General features: G+C 45.0%; 1 protein-coding gene across 4 annotated transcripts in view; it reads right to left on the reverse strand.

Moving 5' to 3' along the window:
- Window positions 1–15,526, reverse strand: part of LARGE1 (LARGE xylosyl- and glucuronyltransferase 1) — a 606,971-nt gene that overhangs the window by 248,558 nt on the left and 342,887 nt on the right. For all 4 annotated transcript variants that reach the window (XM_052639332.1, XM_052639333.1, XM_052639334.1 and 1 more), the window contains exon 6: window positions 7,851–8,022. In XM_052639332.1, the coding sequence (XP_052495292.1) occupies window positions 7,851–8,022 (172 nt within the window). The remainder of the gene's footprint in view (window positions 1–7,850; window positions 8,023–15,526) is intronic.

A 15,526-nucleotide genomic window follows, 5' to 3' on the forward strand; every position in this document is an offset into this window, starting at 1 on the left:
TTTTTGACATTCCTTCTCTGGCTTACTTTCTCCTTCTCTGACTTACTTCACTCAGGATGACCATCTCTAGGTCTATCCATGTTGCTGCACATGGCATTATTTCCTTCTTTGTAGTGGCTAAGCAATATTCCATTGTATAGTTGTACCCCCCGCCCCGGCCCCCACCATCCTCACCTTGATTGAGAATATCTGGGGAAACTTTCTTACTCATAGAGGACTAACACCATCTCTAAGATGGAGATTTCCCCATCCTGGCTCTTTCAGGGAGACGGACAGCTGTCTTACTGTGATGACAGTAGAATGACTCTCATATATTCGAAACAGCAGCCACAACACACTGCTGGTCATTCCGCTGCATCAGGACCCGTTCTGAGACCTTGCTATGTCTCATTTCACATCGCCCTCACCACGTCATCATCCCCACTCTGCCAGTAAGAAACAGAGGTCCAGAGACATGAGTAGTGCCAAGGTTAGAAAGATGGTGAGCAGATGGATGGGAGGCAGCCTTAGAAAAGGCCCTGGAGAATGGGAGAAAATAATAGCAAATGAAGCAACTGACAAACAACTAATCTCAAAAATATACAAGCAACTTATGCAGCTCAAGTCCAGAAAAATAAAGGACCCAATCAAAAAATGGGCCAAAGAACTAAATAGACATTTCTCCAAAGAAGACATACGGATGGCTAACAAACACATGAAAAGATGCTCAACATCACTCATTATTAGAGAAATGCAAATCAAAACCACAATGAGGTACCACTTCACACCAGTCAGAATGGCTGCGATCCAAAAATCTGCAAGCAATAAATGCTGGAGAGGGTGTGGAGAAAAGGGAACCCTCCTACACTGTTGGTGGGAATGCAAACTAGTACAGCCACTATGGAGAACAGTGTGGAGATTCCTTAAAAAATTGCAAATAGAACTACCTTATGACCCAGCAATCCCACTGCTGGGCATACACACCGAGGAAACCAGAATTGAAAGAGACACATGTACCCCAATGTTCATCGCAGCACTGTTTATAATAGCCAGGACATGGAAACAACCTAGATGTCCATCAGCAGATGAATGGATGAGAAAGCTGTGGTACATATACACAATGGAGTATTACTCAGCCGTTAAAAAGAATTCATTTGAATCAGTTCTGATGAGATGGATGAAACTGGAGCCGATTATACAGAGTGAAGTAAGCCAGAAAGAAAAACACCAATACAGTATACTAACACATATATATGGAATTTAGAAAGATGGCAATGACGACCCTGTATGCAAGACAGCAAAAAAGACACAGATGTGTATAACGGACTTTTGGACTCAGAGGGAGAGGGAGAGGGTGGGATGATTTGGGAGAATGGTATTCTAACATGTATACTATCATGTAAGAATCGAATCGCCAGTCTATGTCTGACGCAGGATACAGCATGCTTGGGGCTGGTGCATGGGGATGACCCAGAGAGATGTTATGGGGAGGGAGGTTCATGTTTGGGAATGCATGTAAGAATTAAAGATTTTAAAATTAAAAAAAAAGAAAAGAAAAGGAAAAAAAAAAAAAGGAAAAGGCCCTGGACGTCTATGTCCGATGACTCCGGGAGTGGACCCTTGAGCTGAACGAGGACGAGGTGGAAGAAATACGTCACAGCACTCTAGAAACTTCTCTTTCCTTCTCTTCCCTAGGAGACTCATAGTGTCTCTCTAGCTCACTTCACAGAGAGCCTGCATCCCTGTGCTTGGAGGAAATTCACACAGTGGACAGAGGTCTGGTCGCCCCATCGGGGGCCCCTGGGGAGCATAGGTGTGGCTGTCCTGTCCCATCCCATGAGCCACGCAGACAGGGCAATCAGGATGTGGCTGGCTTGGTGACACAGTGGTAACTAGAGGCAGGAACTGACATCACTCACTGGGTGTGAGCTGCACCGTCAGGGTCTCCTGATACAATCAGGGTGCCCTCCATGACCCTTTCTCCTGAGAAGTCTGATCCCCCGTCCTTGCTAATCACAGCCTGCCAATCACACCTTGCCCAGCCTTTAGATGTGCTGACCCCCACCTGCCATCACCCAATGAACCCCCCATTGGATAAACAGCAGATCCAGCCAGCCACCCTCCCTTCAGGGCTGGGAACCACAGCATCGTACCCCTGGATTCTATACCTGGAAATTGGAGAAGGAAACTGTCATAGCCCAACAGGAACATTTTCATAAAACAGTTTTGTTTTCATTCCAAAAATGAATCACCTAAAGATACCTCCAGCCCAGACTCTTTTGTAAGATCCAGACCTATTCATTCCATCTGCACATGCCCAACATGGAACTCGTCACCTGGGGCCATCCACTCCACTCCCGCCTTCGTCTCTCTTCAACATCACTTGCTGCCCCCAAGGGCAACATCCTGCTGTACGGCCACTGTCATATCTTGCTTGGACCACAGCAGTAGACAACCTCCCACCTGCTGCCAAAACTTTCTTTCAAGGCACTGGTTTCCTGCTTCATCTTATAGAACCACCCCATGCTGTAGCCAAAGGAGCCTCTTCAAATCTGAAAATCTGAACATCCTTTTCTGTACCTAAAACTTTCAACTGGTTTTCAGTTACCTTTAGATAAAACCCAAAGTTGCAATTGACAAAACCTTTCGTGGTTCTCTTGCCTTATTTCCTACTCTGCAAACCTGGAATCACGTTTTATCTGTTCACTTATTTAAGGAGCACCTGCCAGGTATTGTTCTAGGTGCTGGGAAAGCGTCAGGAAGAAGACAAAGACCCCTGACCTCAAGGTACGTATGTATTAGCAGGAAAGACACACGATAATCAGGTAAAGCCAGCCAGGTCCTCGGTATCTGGGGGTCTGTGCGGCTGCCTGGGTGGAGCAGAGCAATCTTAATAAGCAATTATGGACTAGATTAGAAGATGATGGATGCAGTAAAAAAAAAAAACAAAACAAAACAGGAAAGAACAGTGTGAGAGGGATGGGATGGTATCCCAGGTTGCAGGATTAAAGGGGCCACTTGGCGGAAATCTTGAGAGAAGCTGAGCTTTGAGCAAAACCTTAAAGGGAGTTCTGGCAGCAAGACAGGGAGGGACCTGGGGGACTAGCATTCCCAGCACGGGAACATCAGAGCAAATGACCAAGGCAGGGCCCACCTGGTCTGTTTGAGGAACAGACTGCAGTTTCAGTGTCTGCACGGCTCTCTCTCTGGGCCTCTGGCCTCTGGACACTGCATCCCTTCTAAGTGGGGCCATCAGGCTAATGTTGCCATTGCTTCTTCCCTTCACAAGCCTCCCTGGCTAGGACTGCTGCTGCTGCCTAGGCGCTTCAGTCGTGTCTGACTCTTTGTGACCCTTCGGACTGTAGCCCACCAGGCTCCTCTGTCCATGGAATTCTCCAGGCAAGAGTTACTAGAGTGGGTTGCCATTCCCTTCTCCAGGGGCCCTTCCTGACCCAGGGATCGAACCTGGGTCTCTTGCATTGCAGGCAGATTCTTTGCCGTTTGAACCACCAGGGAAGCCCCTTGGCCAAGGCTGCTTCCCCTCAAGTGTGATTCTACTTCACTGTGAATTCTGCCTTTCAAGGTACTTTCCACACTTTAACGTAACTGTGAGTTCAGTTGGATCTAGAATCTAGTGGTTAAACATCTAGTAGGCTCTGAGGTCAGCCTGGGGTCGGCCTGGCTTCCATCCAGGCTCCACCACTGCCTCGCACAGGCTGTAGGATCTCAGGCAAGACACTTAAAGACTTTTGAGGGGGAAATAAGATAGTCTGGCTCCCGACACAGAAAAAATAGGAATTAGCAACATGGGGGCAGGTCTGTGTCTGTGTGACTTACTATTTTATCCCCAGGGCCAAGGACAGGTCCAAGGGCTCAAAAGATAATGAATTAATGAATGAGTGACTGAATAGATGTGGAAGGTGGGGTTGGAGGAGTAGGGAAGCAGGGAGGAAGGGATGTGAGAAGGTCCCACACAAAGGGCCTAGAGGGTCCAAAAACCCCTTCAAGGCAAGTGATTAAAACCACAGAAGTTCTTAAATGTCTTGTCAAAAACAATACTTCCAAAGTTCTTCATATTTGGCCTTTTTACATTATTGTACACTTCACAGCTGCCCCATGGCTTTGTGGGCAAGCTGCAAGGTAATGGAGCAGACACCCATTAATGGTATCTGCTGTTACCCCACAGCTGCTGGCAGGAGTCCTCAGAGAAAACCAGTTCCATGTCCAGTTCTAACTGTTGCTTCCTGACCTGCATACAGATTTCTCAAGAGGCAGGTCAGGTGGTCTGGTATTCCCATCTCTTTCAGAATTTTCCACAGTTTATTGTGATCTGCACAGGAACATGGGAAGAATAGTGCAAACTATCTGTGCATTTCCTGCAAGGGCCCTGCTGGCATGGTTCTTGGCTCACTGAGGCCCAGAGGAGTCAAGTAGCCTGCCTGTGGTCACAGGGTCTCTAGAGGGGCTCCAGTTCTGGCTTATTCTACTGGTCCAGGATGAATACATGCAGAGACTTCCTAGGGCTCACAGCTACTCTAAAGAGGGTGATCTGGAACTTCACAAGCTGGGCCAGTATTCTGCAGATGGAGGTTTTATTTCTCAAATCTGGGGAAAATCACACTTCCTTATGCCTTTGATTCTGCCCCCATGCCAGGTGGAGTAGACTTGATCAGGATGCAGAGCCAGGCAAATGCCACATAGGCGATGACCACGGCAGAGACTGAGGCTGGTCTAAGTCCTTACTAAAGAGCTCTTTACCAGGTTCTCCATGTAATGAGCTTAGGTAAGGGGGATTTCACAGCATCCTTCAGGAGTCAAGTCTATATGAGACTGAACACTAGTCACTGCAGCCCAGATAAACGAGGTGTTCCAGACCAGAGAAAGCCCAGCAAGGCCAAGTGGCATCAATGTTACTCCAAAGGTTTACAGTGAAAGATATCAACTGCGATTACCTTTATGAGAGGGGAACCTTCCCTCCTGCATCAGACTGTTCCACATTTATCGGTCTGCCCTAAGGGACTTCCTTCCTATTCCGTGACCTGGCTTCTAATCATTCGGTTTAGGAAAAATAATCAAACACACACACGACCCTATACTAAAGAGCGCCATACAGAAAAGAGAAGAGCTTACTTTGTTTTCATTTCCTTCTTTTCCCAGAAAAGTTAGGGTGGGCATGGGAAAACCTCAGACGCTTGTTATACTCCTTTGCTGATGACAGGTAGACACAGACACAGTATTCCTTCCTTGAAGGCAGGTGCCCTGTTCTAACAACAGCATCTAATATATTCCTCTGCATTGTGGGGGCCTGTTTAATGCTCAAAATGAACCAATGAGAGGATGAGTAAATAAAATAAAGCCCATTAACTGAACTCCTTGCAGTCAAACTTCCCCGGCCCTGACCTTGGCCCATATACTCTGCTCTGCCCCAGGAGCTGCCTTGAGTCTCTGAGCCCTCCAAATCCACATCCTTGGGTCATCTCTGGGAGCAGCAAGAGCCTTGGATGCCTTCCCATCCACAGGGATATGGGGGTGGGCGGGCTTAACACTAGGATTATTACTGTGGTTGTGACTGGCGACAGAACCCTACCAGCGCTGTGGCAGGTCCTTGCTGGGACAGAATAGATGTGATTTCCCAGCGACAGGTTACCTTTAGGGACCACCTGTCCCTGGGATCTTGCTGGGTTACACTCATCCAGGAGAGACTTGCAGCTCTGAATGTATACGGCAGGCTGAGTTTCTCGGGAAGTAGACGCAGGAATGGGAGTGAGCACGCCGGGGGTTAACTTAGGGAGAATTCTCAGGACAGCATCTATGAAAGGGGCAGCGTGCCAGCAGGACTGGGCACAGGGAGAAACGGGGCTGCCAGGCAGACGCCAGTGGATCCTGCAAGACTTCACATGCATCATTCAGTCCACGGTGTGGGCATGGCCCCAGGCAAGGTGACTCTTCACCTGAGACCATTCCCCAAAGAGGGCTGAGAGCAGAGCCCACCTGCAGGCAGTCTTCCAGCAGCTGGAGGAATGAGCCTTTCCTCCCAAAGGGGAATGTGAGTGTCCACCACACACAATCACTACTCTCATCCTGCAAGACAGACATGATCATCACCTCTGCAGTGACATGGTCCCAGCTGGAGGTGGAGGTCTCTCCCTCCATGGGAGGTGGTGACTCCCCCTCCCCTCCACTTCTCATCATACATCCAGGGCCCAGTGGATGACTCCTTACAGCCGGTGACCCCCGGCGGGGATGCAACAAATGCCTGCTGAATAAATACAACACTGAATACTGAAGGTCAGCACTAAAACAGGAATAAAATGCCACATAACTATAGGAAAAAATGCCCTAATGAGTGCAGTGTAATCAGGAAAAAACAAAAACAAATAGATGTGATGGGGCACAGGGAAGGCAATACACACACGCACTGTGGTCTCAGCTCCAAGTGGAACCTTGCATCCCGCCAAGCTTCTGTCCCTTTATTTGTGCACTAAAACGACAGATCCAAACATTCTACGAAGAAGAGCTCAGAAAGCTGAGACACACTCTCTTTCAACAGAGTCTATTAGTGTCATTATTGACACAAATAAGGGAAGTTTTTATCCTGACAAGGAAAAGAGTCCAAGGCTCAGAGTGTTTTGCCCCCATGGTGTGCTGAGGACTTTTTTCAATTATCCCAAAGCTGGGAGGCTCCCAGAAGGAAGCAGGCAGAGACTGCAGTGGGTGAAGAATTTACTCTTCTGTCAGTGAATGGAAACAGAAACCAACTGGAATAGCCTGTGAATCTTGAGAATGCTGTGATTTAAAATCACTAAGCAATATTTCACCTTCAGAGGATAAAGAGCTATAGAGAAGAGGCAGGAGGGATTTTAAACACAGAAGCCAGCGTGCAGAAGTCAGAAAAAAAAAAAAAAAAAAAAAACCACTCACTGCTAGGTTTATCTCTCAATGTATTTGTCGAATATTGAGAATATAAAACTAATAACATAATTTAAAGGATAACACCTGGGAGAGGGGTATTAAAATGGACTGAGATGACCCAGAGGGATGGTGTGGGGAGGGAGGAGGGAGGGGGGTTCAGGATGGGGAACACATGTATACCTGTGGTGGATTCATGTTGATGTATGGCAAAACCAATACAATATTGTAAAGTAATTAACCTCCAATTAAAATAAATAAATTTATATTAAAAAATAAAATAGTAGTAGGGTTTGTGCCTGCCACTTCTCTCATGAATCCACACCAGTTATAAACACTGACTGTCCTCACAATTTCCCACCTGATACTCACACATACCTTGGGGCAGTGACAAGAGTTAACAATAAAAACTAAGAAGAAACTGACTATCAAGAACCTCTGAGAAAGCCGTACTTCCATACTTCTTTAAAATGATAAACCATCAACTTTTTAATGAAAGAAAAAGTCATAAGAACATTTTCAAACACTCTATAATGAATACCATCACCACTATCTCACAGGCTTTCTCAGCAATCAAAGTATCATTTGATAAAAAGGGAAAACCGATAAATGCATGTCTCCACACAAGGAAGCCAACACTCAATTATGGGCACACAAAATACACACATTTGATGTCTGTCTCTTACAAAGCAATTCAACAACCCTCAATTGGGTTCTTCCTATGAACACAGATCTTACCTCTTCAATTATTAAAGACATACAAGCCAATCCCTGTTTTCCTCTAACAAGTATCAAATGAGAGTAGAACTGATGCTCATCTCTATTTATAATTCCTTGTCTATTTCATTAGCATGACCTCCTTAAGAGTTGCCCTCACATTAAAAAAAAAAATACAATTGCTATTCTTGTTATGTCAGTCGATACCTTCAGATATCAGGAAAAAATAAACGAGCTACAATTACCTTTGAACTTGTGGAACACAGCCCAGAGCTCAGCAATGTCTGTTGCAAAGGTGATGTCTGTGTCAAGGACGATGACCCTCTCCAGGTTGGCAGGAAGAGTCTTGGTGAGGACAAGCTTCATCAGACCATAAATCCCAGAGTAGTGTTTGTTGGGGATCCAGGAAACTTCAGACTAGACAGGGAAGTGAAGAGAAAGAGTAGGAGAAAGCAAAAAAAAAAAAAAAAATCACTACATTTAAATTATTGCACAAGCATTATAAATAGTGCCTGGTACATAAAAAGTTTCCGATAAAAATTGTTGAGTAAATAAATGAATATTTTCTTAAAGATTTGTTCATGTAATTTACAGTTTGGCTTATGAAGTTCTTTTGGAAGAAAATGTATCTGAATCAAGGGAGAAGGAGAGTAATGTTTTTGAAATAACTACCCCATGCAAATACATTAAAATAAGATTTCTGTTATTATAGAAATTATATAGGCTCACTGGAGAAAACAATATTCACAAAAGAAATAAAAGTTTCAAAAATGGAATCATACTGTATATATATTTGCAACCAATGTCTAATTGTTCCTGGATAGATATATTTCTTACAGTCTTATTCCATTTCTGTGCCATTAAAAATGATTACTTAATGGTATCATTAAGGTGTACACTTATCTATTTTTTATTTTTCAGAAGGACTTCTTTTTTTAATATAAATTTATTTATTTTCATTGGAGGTTAATTACTTTACAATGTTGTATTGGTTTTCGCAGGTTATTGTTACTCCATTCTTTTTACTCTCAGATAAGGACTTGGTCATGGTCTATATGCCATTCTTCACTGGGTAGCAAGACAGGATGTACACACAGAAGGGTGACCCATGGAGTGCTATACTGAAATCCTCACATGCTATTAAGGAATGACAGGTGGCTTAGTGGCAAAGAACCTGCCTGCCAGTGCGGGAGAGGCTGGTTCAATCCCTGGGTCAGGAAGATCCCGTGCAGTAGGAAATGGCAACCCACTCCAGGATTCTTGCCTGGAGAATCCCATGGACAGAGGAGCCTGGCGGGCTAGTCCATGGGGTCCCAAAGAGTCAGACATGACTGAGCAACTGAGAACATACAAGAATAAACAAAGGAATGACAAGTGTCCCTCAATGGTGGGAACATCAGCGAGCCACACACCCTAGTACCATTTGATAATACTGCTAATGATACCACTAGTACTACTACTACTACTGATGATAATGAAGGCTAACAACAATACCGAACACCAGTGTGATGAAAGCTTCCAGAAGCACAGGTCATTAATGAAGACCCTGCGGGCAGGGTCTCGTCTCAGCTGCCACGGGAATCTCCATGGAAGCCAAAGTACACTTGTTTTCAAGAAATGAACATTTGGAATGGAACCCTTTAATGGAAAATGTGGTCGCATCATAAAAATTCCAAAAAATATTCTCCCTTTTGGTCCTTATAATTCCATTCGAGGACACTTTTTTTTTGAAAGTCACACTTAAAAATGAGATCAAAGTTTTATTTCTGAAGTTTATCACCATGTCATAAAAGTAACTAAATAGCAACAATCCAAATGCCAAAAAATTAAACAGTTAATTAAAACATGGTATTTAAGAAATTTGATAGAGGACCTTCCTGGTGGTATAGTGGTTAAGACTCCACACTCCCAATGCAGGGGACTCCAGGTTCGATCCCTGGTCAGGGAACTAGAACCCACATGCCCTAAGATCCTGCATGCCATAGGTAAGAGCCAGTATTTGTTGCTGTTTAGTTGCTAAATCGTGTCCAACTCTTTGTGACCCCATGGACTGTAGCCCACAAGGCCCCTCTGTCCATGAGATTTTCCAGGCAAGATTACTGGTGTGGGTTGCCATTCCATTTCCTTCTCAAAGAGACCACATGCTGCGGCTAAAGAAAAAAAAAAAATCCTGCATGTCACAACTAAAAACTGATACAGACAAAAAACACTGATAGCACACTGTGCAGTTGTTACAAACAACACAGATTAAGATGAAATGAAAAGAAACTGACATATGTTAAAAGCAAAAATAAAAGGAAGCTTAAAAATTGCTTTTGCTTATTAACCACTATATATAATCAAACAATATGAAAACGTATCCACTCAGATTAATGCAGAGAAAAAAGAAATGGAAGCACAGCGTCAAACACTGACATCAATCATTTGGGGGATGAGAGGGGTACAGTCTCTCTCTATAGATAGATACAGATAAAGTGTTAGTCCTCAGTCGTGTCTGACTCTTTGAGACCCCATGGACTGTAGCCTGCCAGGCTTCTCTGTCCACAGAATTCACCAGGCAGGAATACTGGAATGGGTAGCCATTCTCTTCTCCAGGGGATCTTCCCAACCCAGGGACTGAACCAGGGTTTCCTGCATTGCAGGCAGATTCTTTACCATCTGAGCCACCAGCGAAGCCCCAGATACAGGTATACATACATTCATATATATATTCATGTTACATACACACATTTAATTGACACTTGCCAACTTTAAAAAATTATCAACTGCTAATGTTTTAAAGAAAAACTAAGTGTGACATTCTTCATTTTAAACATATAAGGATCCAGTGATGGGAAACTGGAGTGTACGAAGTCAGTTTAAGAAAGCTATCAGAAAGGACCTTCTCTGATAACTCATATGACCCATTCCATCTCTCACACCTACTCCATGCTATGTTTTCATCTCTGATTTGTTTGAAAATATCATTTTGGCTATTCTTTATTCTCAGTTTTGCAGTGGCTCTTTGCATTGGTTCGGTCGGTCGGTTCAGTCGCTCAGTTGTGTCCAACTCTTTGCGACTCCATGAATCGCAGCATGCCAGGCCTCCCTGTCCATCACCAACTCCCTCTTTGCATTAAGTGAGTACAATTTTGACCAGCAAAAAAGAATAAATAAACTGAACTCTTCACCATGTGTCAATTTCAAGAGAAAGAACCATTGACTGCCTACAACCTGTCCCCTTGTTCCTGGGTAGCATGGAGGAGAGAAAAAGAAACAAAAGTTCAAATCTGGACTCTAGCCCCACACGAAGGATTGATCTCAGCCTTGGTCTCTTTACCTGTAAAAATGGAGCTGCTGCTACATCACAGTTCAGTTCAGTTGCTCAGTCGTGTCTGACTCTTTGCGGCCCCATGAATCGCAGCACGCCAGACCTCACAGTCCATCACCAACTCCTGGAGTTCACCCAAACCCATGCCCATTGAGTTGGTGATGCCATCCAACCGTCTCATCCTCTGTCGTCCCCTTCTCCTCCTGCCCCCAATCCCTCCCAGCATCAGGGTCTTTTCCAGTGAGTCAGCTCTTCGCATCAGGTGGCCAAAGTATTGGAGTTTCAGCTTCAACATCAGTCCTTCCAATGAACACCCAGGACTGATCTCCTTTAGGATGGACTGGTTGGATCTCCTTGCAGTCCAAGGGACTCTCAAGAGTCTTCTCCAACACCACAGTTCAAAAGCATCAATTCTTCTGCATTCAGCTTTCTTCACAGTCCAACTCTCACATCCATACATGACCACTGGGAAAACCATAGCCTTGACTAGATGGACCTTTGTTGACAAAGTAATGTCTCTGCTTTTCAATATGCTGTCTAGGTTGATCATAACTTTCCTTCCAAGGAGTAACTGTCTTTTAATTTCATGGCTGCAATCACCATCTGCAGTGATTTTGGAGCCCAGAAAAATAAAGTCAGTCACTGTTTTCACTGTTTCCCGATCTATTTGCCTGGACACGGAACAACAGACTTGTTCCAAATAGGAAAAGGAGTACGTCAAGGCTGTATATTGTCACTGTGCTTATTTAACTTATATAACTTATATGCAGAGTACATCATGAGAAACGGTGGGCTGGATGAAGCACAACCTGGAATCAAGATTTCCGGGAGAAACAGCAATAACCTCAGATATGCAGATGACACCACCCTTATGGCAGAAAGTGAAGAAGAACTAAAGAGCCTCTTGATGAAAGTGAAAGAGGAGAGTGAAAAAGTTGGCTTAAAGCTCAAGACCATGGCATCCGGTCCCATCACTTCATGACAAATAGATGGCTAATGTAAAAACTGCAGGAGTTTAAAGGACTCAACTGCTTGGTACACAAAACATCCTCAGCAAATGTGGTCCCACCCTTCGTCCTGATTCTCTCTCCCCATTTCCAGTATGTACATAGCTATGCTTGGGTTTGATCTCTGGGTGAGGAGGATCCCCTGGAGAAGGGAATAGCAACCCACTCCAGTATTCTTACCTGGAAAATTCCATGGACAGAGGAACCCATAGGGTTGCAAAGAGTTGGATGTGGCTGAGCAACTAACAAAGAATTGATGCATTTGAACAGTGGTGTTGGAGACCACTCTTGAGAGTTTCTTGGACTGCAAGGAGATCCAATCAGTATGTCCTAAAAGGAGATAAGTCCTGAGTGTTCATTGGAAGGACTGATGCTGAAGCTGAAACTCCAATACTTTGGCCATCTGATGAGAAGAACTGACTCATTTGAAAAGACCCTGATGCTGGGAAAGACTGAAGGCAGGAGGAGAAGGGGATGACAGAGGATGAGATGGTTGGATGGCATCACCAACTCAATGGAGATGAGTTTAAGTAAACTCGGAGTTGGTGATGGACAGGGAGGCTTGGCATGCTGCAGTCCATGGGGTTGGCAAAGAGTCAGACACAACTGAGCGACTGAACTGAGCTGAGGAACTAACACACACACGCGCGTACGCCTCTTCAATACTTAATACTGAAGTCTGGGGGCATCTCTGGGATCTAGTACAGAACTGAACCTTGGGTCCTAGAGTCAGATATACTTGCATTCATATTATGACACTGTCAATTAATCACCATGTCCACTTGGCCAAGTCTGCTAGGCTTGAGTTTCTGCCATTTATAAAAGGGAGTCACTTCCAGTGTATCATTATCGGTCAGGGTGTGGGTGAATGCAGAATTTAAGGGCAGAAACAAGGCACTGGGCAGGCTTGGTGAGGGGAAGAGTCGGGGGCCGTTACCACTCAAGGCATGAAGGGCCAATGCCAGCTGCTGCTAGTATCCAAAGAGGGGAGTCAGATGAATAAGCCCCTTAGCAGGAGCAGGGACCTTCAGAAGAGAGACATAACCTTGCTGCAACAATCCCTCAGGATGGATCAAGGAGAGAGATCTCAGCTCCCTCTCTCCTCCTGCCCCTAGGACTCCTGCCGGGGTAGCCCACTGGGCAAACCCAAACATAATCCAGTGAGAAAGTAAGCTTGGGGATGCAGCCCTTAGGCATCAGCCCAAGGGGAAGAGTGAAGAAAGATGAGAAAGAACCCAGAGGGACAAACCTAACAGAACAGAATGGCCATTAATTTCAACAAATGATGGCAAGATCAAAGCACTAAGCCTTACACATCACAGACACAACACACATCTGCAGGATGGCTGGGGAGATGGAAGGATGCATGGGGAGACAGATGGATGGATGGACGGACAGATGGATGGCACAGGAAGGTGACTGATTAGTCGCAAATCCTCACCAAGCAAGATGCAAAGCTATAGCTGGAATCTGTCAGGCGAAATGTTTATGTTCCTTTCCGAAACCATAGTCTTCCTTTGAAGCCAGCTTCCAGGCCAGCCATCACCTTAGGATCTGACGCCTGAGGACTCTGAATAATTCCCTCCCGTGGGTTTTATAAAACTCTTCCTCGTGTAAGCCTGGGCCTTTGGAACTCAGCTTGGTTTCCTCACTCCCCTGAGAATTTGCCTGAACTGAAGCTTGGCAATCACCGGCCCATGCTGCAGAGTCGTGCTATTTAATCAGACCTTTGATTAACTTATTCATCTATTTTGGCTACCATTAAAGCAAGAGAGCTTGGTGGAGACCGAACACCAGCACGTTGGGTTAAGCCGTCTAATTAGACAGCTCCATCTCCCGGCTTTATTTTTCACACACAGGCGAGGCACTCGGATGCATCACAGAACAGAAGGACTATAGGAATAAATTAATCTCAACTTGAGCCCAGGCCTGAACGTCGCCCCAAGTCCCCGACTTAATACATAATCAATTAAGTTAGAGTGTTCAATTAGAGGTAAAGGAAGCATTCGAATGGGTTTGTATTCAGAAAGAAAATCCCAGAAAGCAAACTAAGGAATCTAGAGGGGGGAAGAACGTGTGGTGAGAAGCAGATGTATTTGTTACAAATGGCTCCTTCTCTTAGAAGCAGCATGGAACCTGCGCTCTCTGCCTCTGTCCAAATCTTGCTCTTCCTCCAAGTCCCAACTTGGAAGGCACCAGCCTCCGGCCCCCTTCCCTGCTGCCCAAGGCTGGATGAGGGCTTCCAAATTGAGCTGTTTCCTTTCCTTCGGCACAGCAAGCTATCACACTGTGTCTAATTTTCCATGCCTCTTTCCAGCTCTGGACTAGAAATCCTTGAGGTAGGCATGATGTCATTCATATTATGGTAACAACACAGTCATTTGATCATGTGCATGACTGCAGACTTAACCAGGCCTCTCAGTTCAAATGCCGCCTGTGACATTTTTGCCAATTAGGAGAAAAGGCATCTGTAATTGCTTGGGTTCAGATCGGTACAGTACATTGAAAAAGGCACAGCTTGTTGAGCCCCAGAGCCTGGTTTTTAGCACGAGTTCTAATAAGCTTATAAGCTATGTGACTCAAGGCAAATCACTTAACTGCCATAAGCCTCAGTTTTCTCATCTGCAAAATGGGAACTTCAAATGCTCACTTCACAATATTGCCGTGAGGATTACAAAGCATCTATTCATTAAGAGAAGGGAAGTAAATGGGCTTCCCTGGTGGGTCAATGGTAAAGAAGCTGCCTGCCAAAGCAGGGGACACAGGTTTGATCCCTGGTCCGGGAAGATCCTCATGCCTTAGATAAACTAAGTCTGTGTGCCCCAACTACTGAGCCTGTGCTCTACTGAAACTGCTAAAACACACATGCCCTAGAGTCCATGCTCAGCAACAAGAGAAACCAGAGTGAGAGCTCCAGACACCACAACTAGAGAGTAGCCCCAACTCGCCGAAACTAGAGAAAAGCCCACACAGCAAGCAAGACCCAGCATAGGCAAAAAATGCATATAAATTGTAACCAAAAAAAAAAAAAAAAGAGAGAAGTGAAGTCCATTCCCTTCTCCTAATGAGTGTGTGTCAGTGCTACCCAGATTCAGACGATACATGATTTGGAACATGATAAAGACAAGACACTAAACCCAGGGATAGAACTCAGGTCTCCTGCATTGCAGGTGGATTCTTTACCAGCTGAGCCACAAGGGAAGCCCAAGAATACTGGAGTGGGTAGCCTAGCCCTTCTTCAGCGGATCTGCCTGACCTAGGAACCCAACCAGGATCTCCTGCTTTGCAGGTGGATTCTTTGCCAACTGAGCTATCAGGGAAGCCCATAGTATTAATAACTTTGACAATAAAAGGGAAACAGGGAACAGAGATAGTTCTGACAGAGAAAATAAATCACCCATATCTTTTCCCTATATTTTTATATATAAGATTAATAAATCACAAACTGGGATCTACTGGGAAATGTGAAGCCCTCTCTAGTGAATCTCCAAATTGGACCACACATCCTGGGTTTTAGGAGGAGGGGAAAAATGGGTGTGAGTGGTCACCCATATAACTTTTACGGGGAGTCTCCTGGTACAATCCACACTGCTACTGATCTCAC

Source organism: Budorcas taxicolor, chromosome 5 (assembly GCF_023091745.1).
Source record: "Budorcas taxicolor isolate Tak-1 chromosome 5, Takin1.1, whole genome shotgun sequence".
NCBI classification, from domain to species: Eukaryota; Metazoa; Chordata; class Mammalia; order Artiodactyla; family Bovidae; genus Budorcas; species Budorcas taxicolor.